Here is a 20396-nt window from a genome sequence, read left to right as displayed (position 1 = left end):
TAAATAGGCTATATATATATATATATATATATATATATATAAAATTTATTTACATAATGCATAATTTTTTTTATATATTAGCCTATATAAATTATAAAAATAGGCTACTTAATAAAGAGCAATGAGCTGCAGGAATGTTGAAATGTTTTTCTGTATTCTCTGCGTGACAGCTGCTCGTTCCCATTTGAGTTGTTCTCATACATCCTTCCATCAGCATGCTTTGTGGGATAGAGAACAACTTTAGGTTAAATTAATATTTAATAACAATTAATATTTAAGAGTGCTGAAAGGTTGAAAACTGGCTGAGGATCTTCACCAGCACTATCTGCGAGATCAGACTGTGTTCTTGCACCCTCTGTAAGGTCCTTCAAATAGAATCCAAGATCTCTTTTATTGATGTTTATCCATCAGGACCGCTTTTCTTATTCATTGTTGCATGCATATGGCTATTTAAAAATAATCGAACATCAGATGTCCACAACTGCCCAGTGGACACGACTTCTGCATTGAACCCCAGTAGAGAGATCTCTAAGCTTTAAAAAAGATGTACTTTTTCATTTAAGTAGGACTTCTATTAAACTTCTGAAAACATTGATGTCCGTATGACCCACTTGGTCATATATGGGTTAACTGGCCGTCTCTCAGAAAAACATGAGGATAAATTCCTCTTCCTCTATGGTGTTTGTGTATTATTTTAACTCTTTTTCTGTTTTCTTTAACTTCCAGTTTGGACATTATCACATAGACACACAGGTATAAACCTCACTGAGCAGAACACTTGTGCTCTTCCATCCCTCCATTATATCTCCCCCACTCTTTCTCTATCTTTCGCTTTCTGTCTTTCCCTCCCTCACTTTCTTTCTCTCTTTCTAGTTCCCTTTCGACATTAAATATTGTTCTATAACAATTTTTGTTACTTTACAAATGGATAGTCTGAATTTTAACGAAAAGGTTGATTAAAATCTTTTCTGGTTTAGTGTTAAAGTGGTTCAACAGTGCTGTTGATATTTCAAAGCTGCTTAGTTATGGTGAAAATAACCATGCAGATGTTGCTCCCTGGTCCTCATTCAGCGCTGACAGCACTTGCTGTAAAATAACAAATGTTGGCATGGAACGTTTTTTCCTCCATAGTGGTGTGTGTGTGTCCATGTGTGTGTGTGTTTGTTTTAGTGTCTTGAGTGAACTTCCCGTGTTTATGCTCAGTAGAGGAGAACTGTGCTCTGTGCCAAATCCACCACCATGCTTTTAAATCAATTGATATAGATCTGACTTTCCCTTCACTTCTGATTCTGATGCTGCCCTTTCACTTTTGCTCATCTCACATTTACCCTCCACAAGCATTAGCCATAGAAAGATGAAATGTCTGTCTGTGTTTAAATCATATGTGCAGTCAAAGTGAAAAATGTTGCCGTTCATGTTATGTCTGAATGAGGTGAAGTATCAGAGCTAAATTCTTTTTTATGTTGATATGCAGTAGGGGTCAAAAGTCTGGGATTCAAAATTCAAATTTAAACCTTGATATAAACAGGAGTTTTAACAGGAAATGTAAACAAATGCTGTGAGGTAAAATGAATATAAAATGTTCTAAAAAAGTCTGAACTATTTCTAAGTAAACAAAAACAAATCTGTGACACTGATCACACAAAATCCTTAATTTTATGAGCCCTACTGTATGTAAATATGTAAATAAAGGCTGTGAGACTGATGAAAGTCATGATGCTGTTTACAGTTTACATATTACATAAGGACAACGCTTATATAAAGGCAATTGCTTGCTGTTAGGTCTTCACTGTCCCTCGTTTGTGACAGACTACAGTTTCTAATTCTTTTATATCGGATTACAGGTTGTATAGTGTTACCGTGAGCTTGCTCAAGCTTTGAGATACACTTTGTTAAAAGTGCTACTGGCTTACTCAGCAGCCGCTAAATCACTACTGTCAGCTAATCAACCAGATAGCCTGCTTAACACGCTAGCCACTAACACACTAACATTGGCAGACATCAGACGAAAGGTTAAAGCAAGGTTACAGAGATGGAGCCCGTTACAGATGACCCTGGCACAGAGTGTTTTCAACACAGACTTTTGGATAATACACATAGGAGTAAAAGTTCCGGTATAATTGATAATGGCTGTGATACTCCAGAACAACACAAACTGACTGTCTGCATTTGGACAATGAAAGGATTAATGAGAGATATAGCATGAAGATAGTGCTTGAAAGTTTTGTGAAGATGCTGAAGGTATCAGGTTGTGTGTTTTAGCTTTTCTCACTGTATTATGGGTGACAAAGAAGTTACATTTGTTCAGTCAGAATTTTGGTGTTATAGGAGTACACTACCTTTCAAAAGTTTGGGGTTAGTAAGATTTTGAGAATGTTTTTGAAAAAAAGTCTCTTTTGCTTGCCAAGGCTGCATTTATTTGATTAAATATACAGTAACCAGTAATATTGCGAAATATTGATATTATGATATTATTGATGTTTTGATTTATTTCTGAGATGGCAAAGCTGAATTTTCAGCAGCCATTAATTAATGTCACATGATCTTTCAGAAATGTTTTTTCAGAGATTCTAATATGCTGATTTGGTGCTCAAGAAACGTTTCTTATTATCAGTGTTGAAAATATTTTTGTGGAAACTTTTTTCAGTATACTTTGATGAATAAAAAGTTCAAAAGAACTGCATTTATTTGAAATAGAAATCTTTTGTAACATTTTGTAGTCTTTTTTGTAACGTTTTTCAATTTAATGTGTTCTTGCTGAATAAAATTATTAATTTATGACCTCAAACTTTTGAACGGTTGTGGCCAAAAACCAGGAATGGGATACATGTGTATGACCAACCACAGCTGTTTATTGTGGTGGGATATATAGGACAAGATTTTTTAAAATTGATGTATACAGTACATGCGTGATCAAGTATATCTTGTTTACTTGCTTAAGTGTCTCAAACAAAACTCTTGAAAACCTTAAAAGATTTGATACTACAACCCCGCAAACTTTGGCAAATCCAGCAATTAGTTATTTCTCAGACTCACAAACCCATGCACCCTGACTCCCGTTAATTACAGTAAATCCAGTCAATTATATTTAAACCAATGTCTTTTAACCAGTTTTAACCATGTTTTTTAATACAATATGGATCACAACAGTCTGTGGGTGGTTTGTGGTCTGTTTAAGGCTGAGACTACCATATATATGTTTCTGTTCACATTAACAAGAAAAACCTTAAAAGGCAGGGAACTGTATCTGGACAAAAGGGTGCCAGACGGAACATTTAGAGATAAACCTATTTTAATTTGAATGGGGTTGTACGGTAATGTGAGAGTATACTGTGAAACTACTGTGCATTACCATCTTGGGTACAGACCAATAAAAATGAAGCTGAAATTCTCAGTGTTGTCATAAACATGTCAGATCAGTGGCTTTCGGCTGCCATGACAGTGTCCACCCATCCTGCCTCATGTGACATTACCAAAGCGACCGACCTCTAGTTTTCTTACTGTTGACCTTGTGCCTGGTTCCTCTCACCTGCTTCCTCCCCGTACCCTCCTGTGCTCTTTCCACAGACACAAACTTTGTGTTGGGAAATGCCCAGATCGTAGACTGGCCCATCGTTTACAGTAATGATGGCTTTTGTAAGCTGTCCGGCTACCACCGTGCTGAGGTCATGCAGAAAAGCAGCACATGCAGGTATCAGACTTCATGCAGAGCTGGTTTCATTCACTAGTTTTTATATTCCATCATATTGATCATATTTTCTTCATAAAAGAGAGAATGGCAGAGAGAGAACTACAGCTTCTGGTGCTTGAATTCAGTGGTCACATTATTTTAAGGTCCAATTCTCACTATTAACAAACCATTAACTACAACTGTTGCCTCAATAAACTACTAATCTGCTGCTTATTATTAGTTAGTAAGGTAATTGTTAAATTTAGGGATTGGGTAGGATTAGGGATGTAGAATATGGTCATGCAGAATATGTGCTTTATAAGTACTAATAAACAACCAATATGTTAATAATAGGCATGTTAATAAGCAACTAGTTATTAGTGAGAATTGGTCCAATTCAGTATACATGCAATGAACCATATTAAATATCATATTAGATGACATAATATGCAAGATAGTGTAATATTGTTTGTAATGAAGTATGCTCACAATACAACCAGTGTACATAGAGTACAATATTATATTACAATATGCAATACAATACATTACAGCATATAGTACTACATACTATGTAGAGTGGAATATGGGAAAGTAACAGTGCAAAATAAGTAAATAATAAATATTTTTCAGCAAATAATCTTTTTTAAAAGAAATTAATACTTTTATTTAGTTGGATAAATTGATCAAAAGTGACAGTAAAGACATTTATAATGATAATTTGACATTGAAAATTGGAGTAATGGCTGCTGAAAATCCAGATTTACCATCACAGAAATAAATAAAATTTTTAAATATATTAAAATAGAAAACACTTTAAATTGTAATAATATTTCTCAATATTTCCGTTTTAACTGTAATTTGGATCAAATAAATACAGCCTTATTGAACATAAGAGTCTTATTCCAAAACATAAAAAAATGCAACTTTTGAATGCTAGTTTATGTAGCAGAATAAACACAGAAATTAATTTGTAGGAATGTATTCTGTTACATATGCCTCATGTATTTTTGTATTTTTAAAATTTCCTATGTGGTAGTTTTTGCAGATGTTCCAGTAAATGTTAAAAATAGAGTTGTAAGGGTGAAAGTGGCTACCTTCTGTGTGGTTAGTTGTTGAGCCAGCCAGCTTTGAACTCTTACTTTTCCTTGATATGTCAAACACAAGACAGGCTCATTAACGCTACAGCTCCAGATGTCTCAAAGAGAAATACATTTGTAGAGTCTCTTGAATGTATCATTCCTCCCTCTCTGCCTCTCTCATTATAGTAAAACAAATCTGGACTAGTTTTCAGTAAACTTGATTTTATCTGCTCATCATAACTCAAAAGATCGGTAACACTTTAGAAAAGGGAACACTTATTCACTATTGACTATGACTTTTCCCTTAATAAATTCCTAATTTGCTGCTTATTAATAGTTAGTAAGGTATTTGTTAAGTTTAGGTATTGGGTAGGATTAGGGATGTAGAATAAGGTCATGTAGAATAAGGCATTAATATGTGCTTAATTACCACTAATAAATGGCTAATATTCTAGTAATATGCGTGCTAATAAGCAACTAGTTAATATACCCTAAAATAAAGTGTTACCCCCATTGGACTTACTTTCTTCTGTGGAACACAATGGTAGAAATTTAGCATGGTATTTTTTCACTGAAAGTGTATGGTGACTGGGGGTGCGAAGCTTCAAAAGCATTATAAAAATAGCATATGTTGGCAATGTTGTCATATATGACCTTTTATCATGGCACTCTTTTGGAATTTGACAGCCCCTGGTTACTTGTATTTTATTCAAAAGAGCAGCATCAACATTTTGCTAAAGATCTCCTTTCGTGTTCTACTGAAAATGGATTTAGAATGACACGAGTTAATGATGACAGAATTGTATTTTTAGTCAACCTTTAAAATAAAGTCTAGTGAAATTCTGCTTGAAAACTGTCTGCTTCTGATTGTGTTTTATATTTATTTTTTCTCTCAGCTTCATGTACGGCGAGCTCACAGATAAGGACACGTGTGAGAAAGTTCGGCTGACTTTCGAGAACTATGAGATGAATTCGTTTGAGATCTTGATGTACAAGAAAAACAGTGAGCATTGCACCCAAACACACACTGTAGTCAGGAACACAGCAGTCCTGGTGCATAAATTTGTTATGCTAATATATTAATGAATATGCATAAATGTGTAAAACAGAGACAAGAAAGTTTTTTTCTTCAATAGAAAAATAACTTTTCTCCCCCGACATATTATCTGTCACAGATTTACGGCATGTTTAAATGTGTGTGGTTGTGTTTTTCCAGGAATGCCGGTTTGGTTTTTTGTGAAAATAGCACCTATACGAAATGAACAAGAGAAGGTTGTGCTCTTCCTGTGTACGTTTAGTGACATCACAGCATTCAAACAACCAATTGAAGATGACTCCTCCAAAGGTACGTGTTGTTCAGATGTATTTCATGAACATTTGAGAGTGAATGTTAAATGCGGATCATTTCTGTGTTCAGGATGGGGGAAGTTTGCTCGTCTGACTAGGGCTCTGACCAGCAGTAGAGGGGTCCTGCAACAACTGCAGCCCACCGTACATAAAGGAGAGAATGTACATAAACACTCGCGCCTTGCAGAGGTACGTCTCAGTGTGTGCGTCAGTCTTATACATTTCATTTTACGACTGTGAGTGATTCTGGTGTGCATCAGCATGTGTTTGCATCCATCCGTGTCAAAGATCAAACTAACACTAGGAAGGCTATCCTCTCGCACTGTGTTTCCAGTACACACACTCCTCCTGCAGGGAGATTAAAAAGATATATGGGGCATTTTTGAATAGTTTACAAACCAGGGTCAGGAATTTAACAGGACTTTGAGACAAAAGTGCCACCAAAATGTGAAGAAAAGACCCAGAAATTTAAATGTGGGGGCCAAAAATGGCCCATAATCAGTTCATCATCTGTAACATATGATACATTTTTTTACATTCTATTCTAGGCCTAACTAATTATAATAATATCACATAAAGCTGTCATGCAATGGAGCTGCCGGATTAGTTTTGTGTTAGTTATTTAATCCATGGTGGCAGTAGACAATAAATAACAATATTATATGATATGATCAATATAAACTGACTACTGTATATAATCCAGACAATCATTTGCAATAAATAATTAAAGGGAGAATTATATTATATTAATTGTATAGATAGCAGAGAGACTGTTATACAGTGTCATTATTCAGAAATATTTCAAAGCTGAATGTCACAATTGTCCAAACAGAATGAAGTATTTCATAGTCATGTACAATGGTATGAAAATAATAATAAAAAATTAATGAATATATTTAAATTAAATGGTTACATTTCAATGGTTAATTTTTAAATACATTTCAAATGTATTTATTTATATGAAGTAAGTAAATTTATTGATATGCATTTATTCAAATTATATTTACAATTTTAAGTGTTTGGAGATTTTTTTTGTGGCATCGACCTAAAATGTACAGTAAAATATATATAAATCAAAATTTTTATTCAACACATTATTTAATTAATTGAAATATTTTAAGTGCTAGATAAGCAAAATTAAATCTTCAAGCTAATGTGTCCATTCATTCTTCAAAATATATCATGTTAACATACATTTATTCTAGGATGGTTTATCCAAAATGTCCATTCGAAATCCTTTTAGTCAGTGACAAGGCTCCATCTGTATCTGTTAAACAGACATGTTTTACAGGATGTGATTTTTCTTTGAGGTGAGTCTCCTGTAAGCCGAGACGGGTCATTGCTCTGTCTCTCCACTCAGATAAACGACCATCCATCCGCTGCCTCTCTCTTTCTGTCTCTCTCTCACACAGGTTCTCCAGCTGGGCTCAGACATCCTGCCCCAGTACAAACAAGAGACACCCAAGACCCCTCCTCACATCATCCTGCACTACTGTGCCTTTAAGACCACATGGGACTGGGTCATCCTCATTCTCACTTTCTACACCGCCATCATGGTCCCATACAATGTCTCGTTCAAAACCAAACAGAACAACGTCACCTGGCTGGTTGTAGACAGCATTGTGGATGTGATCTTTTTGGTAGATATTGTACTAAATTTCCACACCACATTCGTGGGCCCGGCTGGGGAAGTGATATCAGACCCGAAACTGATTCGCATGAATTACATGAAAACCTGGTTTGTGATTGACCTGTTGTCCTGTCTGCCTTATGATGTCATCAACGCCTTTGAGAACGTGGACGAGGTCAGTACAACACACAAATTTATTTGCATACACACACACACACAAACAAATATAAAAAAAGGATTGATAATCAATGATAGGATCAAGATGTCTGTTATGTCGGCTCATTGTTTTTGCTCTGGTTTTCTAGTATACTGAAGTTTATTACTTGTTTCTCACAGTGTTTAAAGCAAGGAGATATGTATATATAGGACGTGTTTAAAAAGCAGCAGACTGCAATAATTCAGAGAGAGGAACATGCACTTTATGTAAGATGTGCCAAGTTAAAGGGATAGTTCACCCAAAAATGAAAATTACCCCATGATTTACTCACCCTCAAGCCATCCTAGGTGCATATGACCTTCTTCTTTCAGAGTTATATATAACAAAATGTCCTGGAAGTTAGCAATAGGATTTTTCCACAGGATTTGGATATTGCAGGAAAGTTCTGTGACTAAGTAAAGTTTGTTATTCTTACACATCCTGTTCATTAGGGTAATCTTCATAAATTTTATGAAATTTGAATCCTAATTACAATTAAGAGAGGTAAAAAAAAATCTCTGGAGCGATTCTGAATCAGTTTATCTGCCTTGGTCTACACATGCTGACTGATTTGGGAGGAAGTTAGTGCAGTTAAGCTGAATGGATTTAAATTTGATAAAACTAGGCTGTGTAAGTACTACAAACTATGGGGATCTGAATGCATTATAAGATCAGAAAAAATATTTAACAGTAAACAAACACGCAAGGGACAGGAGAAGTGGAAAACATTTTTGTCCCATGCAGGCCTGGTAATAGACATGAATAATGCCTTTAAGAAAGGAAAAACTGAAGAAAAGCGTTGGACTACCCTGCTGGCTCTCATTACAGAGAAAACCTAGCTAGCATTGATGTTACAACTCAATAGTCTAGGGGAGATCTTAATAAGTTGCTACATAGGGTCTGCGTGTAACTATCGTCAGGTTTTATTTTAAATGCACCAAGGGGAAGGACAGCAACAAATAAACAAAACTAAATATAAAAGTATTCATACATAGACACACGTTGTGATGATTTTTCCATATTTACCTCAAAACACCTGTTAAGAATAGCTATTAAACCTGTGCATATCTTTACAAGTGGTGGTATAACAGCCTTGCAACATTTAAACTGATCATTTGACTGAGTGCTTTTGGAGCAAATCTTTGGTGCAAATTAATATTGATCGGGGCATGTGAGAGTGAAGCACACAAACCCTTTCATTGATCTTGGGCTAAGAGTTCATTTCCAGGCTATCATATTTACACTTTGAATTTGTATTTAAAGCATTTGAGTGCTTTTGAGTAGAAGTATTTGTGTACCTCACTTTGATTCTCTGTGCCTGTCTCTTTCGCTCGCTGGATACGGGTGCTTGTATGGTAAAGTTGGGGACTGAATCGATGGTGCGTGATTCTCTGTGCTGGTTAGGTTGGAGTCAGTGTACTGGATGAAGCTTTTGCTCTGGATCAATCTCTGACCGTATAATGATTTAAACTGAGCTGTCTGTCTGCATTTAATTTAACTCACAATCAATTTCCGCCACTGCCCAGAGGATGAGCACAATTTCTGCCCGGTGTTAACTGCCATCACACCCCACACCTGCATTCCACAGCATTCAATAATTATTTGTGCTTAAAGGGACAGATCACCTGAAAATGAAAGTTGGGTCATCATTTACTTTAATTAAAGTCGGCATGAAATGAAAATTCACCATTTAATTCATTAAATTTTTCAAAATACATGTTATGTTCCAGTTTAAAGGGGTCCTCGGATGCAAAATTCACTTTTACATGTTGTTTGAACTGAAACCATACACAACCACCCAACATGCCCCGAAACGAGTTGCTGTTTTTGACAAGGTAAAAAAAAAGAGTGTTGTTTTACACTATAATTGAGAAATTTTTACCAAATTATGTCATAAACTTTTCATTAAGACCCTAAAGAATCATATAAACTTGTGGAAAATGGGCATCTGATGACCCCTTTAAATTTGAATTATTTAAAAATGTATTAATCAATTAATTTTTGACCTCATGATGTTTAATCAAAACGGCATAACTGGATCTTCCAGTGAAAATGTCATACTACTCTGTGGTGATATATACAGGTCTTGTCTATATATTGTAGGCTTTGTCTACATTAGTCCGGATACATTTTAAAAAGGCATTTTTATTTCAAAGCCATGCTCTGTGTCATTGCTTTTGAATACTTCTGTTTACACTGTCACTACAAACAGCATTTTCAAATTTATCCACCTGGGAAAGCATCTTCAAAAAGCGCAATCTCAGTGTGGACGGAAGGCCAAAATGTAGAGAAAAGGATGCGTTTCGAATATATCCAGATTAGCGTAGACATAACCTTAGTCTGCTTAAACTTCACCCCTGCAAGCTCACATTTGTCTGATTTTAATAATTCATTACACTTGGATGTATGCAACTATATGGAAGATAAGATCTACTCTTGCTGCTCTTCATTACTACATTTCAGAACTTGGAATGACTGAAGGATACACAATGAAATTCAATGGGGTCAGTGTTTTTTGGACCACACTGACTTTCATTATATGGATAAAAACAGGTGAAATATTCTTTAAATAATCTGAAAAAAATGGACAGGTTTGGAATGAAATGAGGGTGAGTAAATGATGACATAATTTTCATTTTGAGGCAAGCTATCACTTTAAAAAGTAAAAAAAAAAAAAAAATTTAGCTGTGATTCTCTGTAAAACACACATATGCACACACACAAACACACACACACACACACACACACACACTTAAACTCACACACTCTAACTCAATTTACAAATGATTATGATACCAGCACATTCACCCACTCAGACGCTCTTCCCTCCCACTTCCACTGTGTTGCACACACACATGCACATATGTAGGATCTGAGCTTTCATCTTGCCCCTGGTCATATGGCTTTTCAGAGGGGCTGTCAGCACCAGTTTACAGTGATCAGCTACATCAAGCTCATCAGATCTGTCTGCACATGCTGCCAGGCTTTGAGCTCAGCAGAACCAGCCCAGAGAACAGAGCACCACCATAAATAACGGCATCCTTAGAGAGTTATGCAACACAAGGCGAATTAGATCCTGAGGTGACGACTCTCTGATGGAGAGTAATGCACTCTGTCTGGTGTTTGCTTTCTGATTGATTTGTATTTGAAAAAGCGGAGGAAGTGGCTGGTAAACTTAAGTTCACACTGAGGTGAACCTTAGACAAATTTGTTTATTTACATTAGGAGGCCAGTACAGCTTTTGAATGTATTTTCTTTGGTGGAAAGCGGTCTGCAAAGAGAAGAAATGGCTATATTTCAATTCGCACTACCCATTCTACAGTATAGTGTATAGAATGCAAAATTGGGATTATGTAATAATCCAGTCCAGAAATCATAATATTGACATGATGTGTGTTCCAGTGGTTAGAATAAAATAGGAGCATTGGATAATTTTATTTTAGTTTAACTTTTTCATAGTTTCATTAGGCTACCTGATAAAGACAAAAAGAGGGTGTTTAGCATTAGCTTAAGAAAATAAAATGCAATAAATGTACATTATGTTATAACTGATCTTTACTTCCAATCAAAGCTTTGGGGTTGGTACATTTTTAGTTTGTTTTGTTTTTGAAAGAAGTCTCTTATGCTCACCAAGGGTATATTTATTTGATTAGAAATACAGTAAAAACAGTAATATTGTGAAATATTTTTACAATTTAAAATAATAAATTTCTATATGAATATATTTTAAAATGTAACTTACTTCTGTGATGGTAAAACTGAATTTTCAGTAGCCATTACTCAGTAGTCATTACAGTAGTCTTCAGTGTTACATGATACAGAAATCATTCTAAAATGCTCAAAAACATTTCTTCTATCAATGTTGAAAACAGTTATGCTGCTTTTTGTGGAAACCATGATACATTTTTCATGATTCTTTGATGAATAGAAAGTTAAAAATAACCACATTTAATTGAAATGGAATATTTTCCTTCTTGTCACTGTTGATCAATTTAAAAAGTCGTGACGTATTGTCAAGTATGGTGACCCATACTCGAAATTGGTGCTCTGCGTTTAACCCATCCAAGTGCACACACACAGCAGTGAGTAGTGAACAAATGCACACACACACACACACACACACACCGTGAACACACACCCGGAGCAGTGGGCAGCCATGCTGCGGCGCCCGGGGAGCAATTGGGGGTTCGGTGCCTTGCTCAAGGGCACCTCAGTCGTGGTATTGAGGGTGGAGAGAGCGCTGTACATTCACTCCCCCCACCTACAATCCCTGCCGGCCGGGGACTCGAACCCGCAACCTTTTGATTACGAGTCCGACTCTCTAACCATTAGGCCACGACTTCCCATTTAATGCATCCTTGTTGAATGAAAATATTAATTTCCTAAAATAATAGATAAATCTTACTGACCCTAAACTTGTGAATGGTAGTGCATGTATTTTAGTGTTCTTATGCTACCACAGGGAATAATGAGAAATGTGATTTTCCCACACAAGCCTGTCACCTCATAAAATGCCTCAACGAACAGTATTATCTACCAAGATTTATCACAATCTTATTATGAATAATATCAATGAGCCTTCCATCATAATTAACACCCCCTCCCAAAGCTTGAAGAATATCCACAGCTTCTCACTGGTTATTATGACATTGTGGTGCCATTAATGAGTGTTCATCTCATAAACACATCATTATTCCAACATAACCTAAAGGCAGCATTAGTGCTTTGCAGATCGTTGTATGCTGAAATTGCTTTAATGAGAAATGTGCATCTATGCTTAAGTTAAAAATGCCACAAACTATGGCATATTATCTTATACATACTCAAAAGTGTGCACATTCCCATCAGCAAATGACGCACCGGACAAGAGAATGCAAATTGGAATGCAACCAATATTTCTTTCTCTCAAAGGACAAACACAAGGACCAAGCATAAATACACACACATCTCTCTCTATTGCATCATCTGGTACACGTGCATGTTGTTATGGCCTACAGGGTGAGCTGTGTGGTTTTTAATAATCAAAATCCTCCTCAGGTGTTTCATTTCAAAACTTTCATTGGCATAATTATCTTATGTTGCATAACCCTTGTCTGATTTCACAGAGACATCATCGTCATCGTTTTACTTTGCCTTTGCAGTGCAAGCTTGATTATTAATGTCTGCAATGACTGTGATCTCACTAACAGTCCAGGCTCTGCTTTTTCACTCTTGATTCAAAGCACCATGCTTTTGTTTGCAATGACTGTTCACGTATTCTTCTGTTGACCATTGTCACTCTTTTGCTTTTTTTGTTTTTTCTCCTCATCCCTCTTTCTTTTTGCATGTCCCTTGCACTGCCTGTGTTTGTTGTGGGCGAATGAAGAACTGGAATCATCGAGCTGTCACTCAAGTAGGCCTTTCATCTCAAAACTCGGCATTTGATTGATATGCTGTGCCTCAGGGCATCAATCAGACATTGATGTAAACCAAAAGCAGTATTAGACCATAGTCTATTATTTCATGTCTCTAATCAAATTAGTCAACAGAAACTTTTTTTTAATGAATTTTTGTCATTTAAATGTTTGTTTGGTGTGTATAACTGTATTGTCTGTGTGTGTGTGTGTGTGTGTCAGTGTTTGTAACTGTGGATGTGCTGATAGGGCGTTTAAAGGAATATTTCAAAAATACTGTTCATTTATCATTTATTTACTCACTCTTTTGCTGTCATTGGAACACAAATAGAGAAGTTTTATACATTTGAGATTTTTTTTTTCATACAATACTTAATGGTGACTTAATCTATTAAGCTCCACATAGCCCAAAAAGCACCATGAAAGTATTCCATATTGCTTATTGCAGATTATCTGTATAGTCAAATGAAAACTGTGTGAAGAACACACCAACATATAAGTAGTTAGTAGTTGACTGGATCATTGACTCAGTGAGTTGAAATCATCAATGAATTTTTCAAAATAACAAATTTGAACAAATCAACCATTTCATTGAAAAGAGCTGGCTCAGAAGAATCTTTTATTCACTGATCTGGTTCTTGAGTTCAACTAACTGTATCAGGAAATAGTTTGTAGCAGTTCTCGGGTTAAAGATTTACGGAGGGAATGCAAAGCTATTATAAGGACAATATTTTAATGGTGATTTTTTTGGTAATTTTCTGAACTTATAGTTGATTACTATAAATTGTTACTGTATGGATAAAAATGCATGAAAACTCCAAAGAAAATAACAGCATACATGTTTGGAATGACATGAGGGTGAGTAAATAATAATGACAGAATTTTCATTTTTGGGAGAACTATCCCTTTAATAAAAAATTCATGCACTCTAAACGGAATTACTGTAGTATCAAAAGCAGCAGCACAAATACTATCCAAAATGTCATTTTATTTTTTTAATATAGCAAAATGGCTAAAAAAGAAAGCGGCTCATTTCTTTTTCACTGTCTCTTCGAAGAGAACTGATGAAATCACTAGAAGTGATGTAATGTGTATTTGTAATATCTACCCAACTAAATCCCTGGATAAATTCCTGATCTGAAAGTGTGTGAAAAATAAAAACTACACACACATACAGAGTCTAGGATTACAGAGTTATTTTGGCTTGAATATTTAAAACAGACATTATACATATTTAATGTTATTGTTGTGGCCATTTCCCTAAAGCAAGTCTCCAATTTACTATTGATGTCCTTGTGTGTATAGTAGTTTGTTTGATTGATGTGCAGTGCACTTAAGAAAGCTGTTTTATTCATGAACATGCGCTCATAGTTCACCCAATAAGGAATATATAATATGTAAAGCAACAATTCACTCAAATTTCAAAATTAAGTAATCAATACAACTAGCAGTGGTTCTGTTTCTCAGAACAATTATCGCAGAAACTCTGGTGACAAGAAATAATAGGGAAAAAATTGGGAAAAATCATGCTTTGACAACACAGAAGTACACTTTTAGAAAAAGATTATACACTTAGGTTATTTTTGAATATATTCCAGCCTGTTTGTTCAGATCTGAGGAGTTCTTTGTTCTGGCTGCTCAGGTGCTGTTTCAGCTCTCTGTATTGTTGATTTCAGAGGGTTGGCTTGGCAGACGCCTGCACATGTTTATAAATGCAGAGAATCTGTGCTAAGAGAGACAATGCACTTTATTTAGACTCAGGAAAAAGTGTCTGTAGGATTGCTTCGGCCTATAATGTTTATATTTGATGGATGGATGAAAACATATTTTTCAGTGTGTTTAATTCTCTCTATCTCTCTGTCTCTTCCTCAGGGGATCAGTAGCTTGTTTAGTTCACTGAAGGTGGTTCGGCTGTTGCGTCTGGGCCGGGTGGCTCGCAAACTAGATCACTACATTGAGTACGGTGCGGCTGTTTTGCTTTTGCTGGTTTGCGTGTTTGGGCTGGCGGCCCACTGGCTGGCCTGCATCTGGTACAGCATTGGAGACTATGAGGTCATAGACGAGGAACATAACAAAGTACGTCCGGAGAGCTGGCTTTATATGCTGGGTGAGACAATTGGTACACCCTATCGCTTCAACGTCAGCGGGACGGGAAGATGGGAAGGTGGACCTACAAAAGATTCAGTCTACATCACGTCTCTGTACTTCACCATGACCAGCCTGACTAGTATTGGCTTTGGAAACATCGCTCCAACCACAGATGGGGAGAAGATCTTCGCTGTGGCCATGATGATGATTGGATGTGAGTTGAAATGCTTTATTTACTTCTTTATAAACAGATCAGTGTTATCAGTGTTGATAAGTCTGTTTATTATATATGAGAACTAGTAATTGTTGTGCGTATAAGTAACTAACTAGCGCAGCTAGTTCAGCTAGCAAATTCAGGGCTCAGCAATAATGATGACCCACTGGCCAAGTTTTAGGCCAGTTGATAGAAAAATGTTATAGATTTTTTGATTATTTAGATGCATGTTTATGCCTTGCAAATGTAAACGTGGTTTTCTGTCATTTGGATGCAAAATCTGCTTTTTAAATTCTCTAACTGGCTAACATAGAAAACGGTTTTAGCTACAGAAGGTACTTCACGTTAAAGGTAACGTTACCATAATATTTTCCTGTATGAAATGATCTGTTTCTGATCACATACTCCCTCAATTGTGTTTTGATTCATTTGTGACCATTTTTGCTGACTGAGACTGCTACTTTTCATTTGGTTCTGAACAGTGATTTGTTATGAAGGCAGATGAGCGAAATAATGGAGCGTTGACTCTAGAGATGATGCCTGCAGGGTCATCCACGGCGAGGCTCTCGCAGATCACACTGCCATTGAGCTGTGATTCACCACTCAGAGGAAAATGAGTCAGTTCCATTATATGTGCTATTAAACATGACCAGGTGCCAGTACGCTGTTATTTATATGGTGAAACTCCCTCATGACAGGCTTATTTTCAGAGTAAACGTACATAGCTGCTTTCTGGGCAAACAATCATACAGTGCAGAACATCACTGGGTTCATAGGTGGGAATTAGAATTTATGTGTGAGATTTTGTTTCAAAATATACTTTAAATATATATTTTTATTTAATATATAATAATTCATTGTACATGCTCGTATATTTTCATTTAATTACTTTCGTCATTATCAAACTTCATGTATAGTTAATCTGTAAAAACATTAATAAATTATATGTAATTTTTAGCTAATCTTAAAATGAATATACATTTTTCATACTGTACAGTATTATACAACTGATTTCAACAACTGATTTCAGTTTTTAGTGCATAATGTATTGTTCATTGATAGTTCATTTTAGCTAAAGTTGCATTTGTTAACATTACATTATCAATGAATAATACATTATAAGCAGTAAGCAATTTAATGTTAATTCCTACATTTACTACCATTAACATTAATCAAAAGTTGTATCTGTTAATATTATTTAGTGGACCTCAACTAAAATGAACTAACAATAAACATTAGCATTTTTATTTACTAACATTGACAAATATTAATACATACTGTAACAAATGTTTGACTTATTGTTATTTAATATTAGTTTATTTCCCATTAACTAATGGGGCCTTATTATAAAATTTTAACAATTAGGATTTAGACACAATAGTATCGAAGTGTAATAATTAGAAATAGCTACACTGGGAAAATAGTTAAAAAATGTTGATGACTCAGTTTGCACTGAACATTTCTGTACAATCATACAGTATATTTTCTGTAATTATAATGTGCAGATGGCTGTAGGGAACTCAAATCACATAATTACACATAAAGGAAAAAAATTGTAAATACACTTTATGCTAACAATGCAATAACTAGCAATGAACTAGCAATGAAGCTCGCAGGCATTTCTTTTTCAAACTGTTTCTTGTAGCTCATGTCACGTTGCATTACATAACAGACTATATCATGTTTTATGCTCATTTAACAACAGTTAATGAAAATGTTCAACTGGCATCACATCGCAGTCTGTTCTCAAACATTTCAAGGTGATGTGAATTTACAGGCTTTTGTGTCACAAGTGCATTTCAGTTTTCTGAATCCAGCTGATGTTTCGTCATGTTTATAGTGACAATTTAAATCAGCGCTGAGTGTAAACACTTGATTGGAGCACCGTTTGCATCATTCTCAAGGGCTTTATTCCACAGTCTAGAGAAGTTGCGAGTGAAATTAGTCTCTTCTTTTGAAACAAAACCAGAAGTGCAGATGCTGATTTCATGGGTTGCTCGGGGAACAGGGCTGGCAGCAGGTGCTGGAATGCCTGTTCTGTTGCCATGGCAACCGCTAGCTTGGGGCACGAATTTAACGACTGATAGAAAATGTAAATCCAACTGAGGCAGACTAACAGGTAGAAACATACATGCCTGGCTTGTTTTCCTCACAGATACCTTTCTGAAGCTTGCCTGTGTGCATGTGCCGATGTACACGTGCAGAGGTCTTTGAGCTGGTGACAAACATGAAGAAGCTTTCATTTTTCTCCTGCAGGAGTTTTTGTCAGCTAATTACTTCATACATATTAGATATGCATTTACGAGGCATGCATACGCAAATTCATCTGAACTCTGTGAAATATTTGTATTTTGCCATGTTTGATTGATAGCTTAACTTCCTCTCTTTGTTTTCAGATTAATTTCCTTGAGAGGCATTAATGCTCCTCACGTGTTTTCACTGCATGTGCACAGGTTGCGACGTCACAAAAGGGGCGAAGCCTCAGATTATGAATATTGATAATTAAACAATACTTTGCTGAATGTGTTTTTGTGCTGGCGCCAAAAAGTTGCGCTTGAACCTTTTTGCACGAAAAATAGTGAAATTGCTTCTGCTTGTGTGCAGCTTGATTGGCCAATCGCTGTTATTAAGTTCGTAAATGATTATAAGTAGAGAATTTTAACATTTCATGTGCATGATAGGTTCTACGTAATACACAAAATTAATAATCCAAAGGGGATGGTAAACCTTGCTAGTACCGGGTTGGACCCACTTTTACCTTCAGAACTGCCTTAATTCTTCATGGCATAGATTCAACAAGGTGTTGGAAACATTCCTCAGAGATTTTGGCCCATATTGACATGATAGCATCACACAGTTGCTGCAGATTTGTTGGCTGCACATCCATGATGCAAGTCTCCCGTTCCACCAAATCCCAAAGGTGCTCTTATTTCATTGAGATCTGGTGACTGTGGAGGCCATTTGAGTAAAGTGAACTCATTGTCATGTTCAAGAAACCAGTCTGAGATGATTTGAGCTTTGTGACATGGTGCATTATCCTGCTGGAATTAGCCATCAGAAGATGGGTACACTGTAGTCATTAATGGGATGGACATGGTCAGCAACAATACTCAGGTAGGCTGTGGCGTTTAAACGATGCTCAGTTGGTACTAAGGGGCCCAAAGTGTGCCAAGAAATTATCCCCCACACATTACACCACCACCACCAGCCTGAACTGTTGAGACAAAGCAGGATGGATCCATGCTTTCATGTTCTTTACGCCAAATTCTGACCCTACCATCTGAATGTCGCAGCAGAAATCAACATACAAATGTCAGACAACATTTTTCCAATCTTCTATTGTCCAATTTTGGTGAGTCTGTGTGAATTGTAGCCTCCGTTTCCTGTTCTTAGCTGACAGGAGCGGCACCCGGTGTGGTCTTCTGCTGCTGTAGCCCATCTGCTTCAGGGTTCGACGTGTTGTGCGTTCAGAGATGGTATTCTGCATACCTTGGTTGTAACGAGTGGTTATATGAGTTACTGTTGCCTTTCTATCATCTCTAACCAGTCTGCCCATTCTCCTCTGACCTCTGACATCAACAAGGCATTTTCATCCACACAACTGCTGCTCACTGGATATTTTCTCTTTTTCGGACGATTCTCTGTAAACCCCAGAGATGGTTGTGTGTGAAAATCCCAGTAGATCAGCAGTTTTTGAAATACTCAGACCAGCCCGTCTAGCACCAACAACCATTCCACGTTCAAAGTCACTTAAATCCCCTTTCTTCCCCATTCTGATGCTCGGTTTGAACTTCAGCTAGTCGTCTTCACATCTAGATGCCTAAATGCATTGAGTTGCTGCCATGTGATCGGCTGATTAGCAATTTGTGTTACCAAGCAATTGAACAGGTGTACCTAATAAAGGGGCCGGTGTGTGTATATATATATATATATATATATATAGAATGATTTCTTGATTGGAGCTTGATTTCTAACTATTGGGGTATTCTCTCAAAAGCTTACCAGTACACCTTAGTCATATTGAATTTAACATGGATAAAAATGGCTATGAGGAACAGATATAATATACAGTCTTTACAATGGAACACACACTGTATACGTTATTATTTTTTTTTTTTACAACTCACAGCTTTAAAAAATGTTTATGGAGTTTTTGTCCAGTGAACTTTTTTTCTCTTTATTTTTTTTCTTCTATTTGTGCTATTTCTATTCATTACAGCCTCATTTTCCTTCCCATAAATAACAGGGCACTACCCTTACTAAGGTCTATTACGCAGCTGTCTGAGCAACTTGTAAACAACCAGCTACAGTTTGCTTTTTCTATGTAACGTTTAGGTGCAGATAAATCTGAAAAAGTCAGCACTACACTTATAAATCAACATCCAGCAAATTGGTTACAGCAAATACTGCCACAGCTGTTCTCCATAAAACTTACAGACATCAGCTTACAGACAAAAATCTCAAGTTAATACAGACAGCCTCAAACAAAACTCAAAGATTCTTTGGCAAATCCAGTGTTCTCTGATAGGATCCAGTCCATGCTGCTGAATTGTAAATATTGTGGCAATGCAATAATGATGGAACTTAAAATTTACCTCAATTCATTTCATTTACACAAAGTACTGCAGTTGTATTGTTATGAATTTGACAAATACATCTTTTAACTTAAACTCTGATGTTTTGAGAATGGTGCACTGTAGTATGAGCAGACAGATTAAATAGTGTGTGGTGCTGTTTTAAGAGATGATAAATATATCCTGAAATTAAATAGAATAAAAA

The 20396-nt window shown here is 36.1% G+C and overlaps 1 protein-coding gene across 1 annotated transcript in view; it reads left to right on the top strand.

Annotated features, from left to right (window-relative positions):
* The window catches only part of LOC306886734 (voltage-gated delayed rectifier potassium channel KCNH1-like), a gene marked incomplete at both ends in the record, with an annotated part of 55250 nt that overhangs the window by 420 nt on the left and 34434 nt on the right, over positions 1 to 20396 (top strand). The window contains 5 exons of the mRNA XM_079444057.1: positions 3568 to 3691; positions 5646 to 5752; positions 5966 to 6285; positions 7509 to 7901; positions 15188 to 15617. Coding sequence (XP_079300183.1) covers positions 3568 to 3691; positions 5646 to 5752; positions 5966 to 6285; positions 7509 to 7901; positions 15188 to 15617 — 1374 coding nt within the window. The remainder of the gene's footprint in view (positions 1 to 3567; positions 3692 to 5645; positions 5753 to 5965; positions 6286 to 7508; positions 7902 to 15187; positions 15618 to 20396) is intronic.

This window comes from Barbus barbus (genome assembly GCF_936440315.1).
Source record: "Barbus barbus genome assembly, chromosome: 20".
NCBI lineage: Eukaryota > Metazoa > Chordata > Actinopteri > Cypriniformes > Cyprinidae > Barbus > Barbus barbus.
Note: the sequence above shows the minus strand (reverse complement) of the source record. Positions and strands in the feature narration are given on the sequence as shown.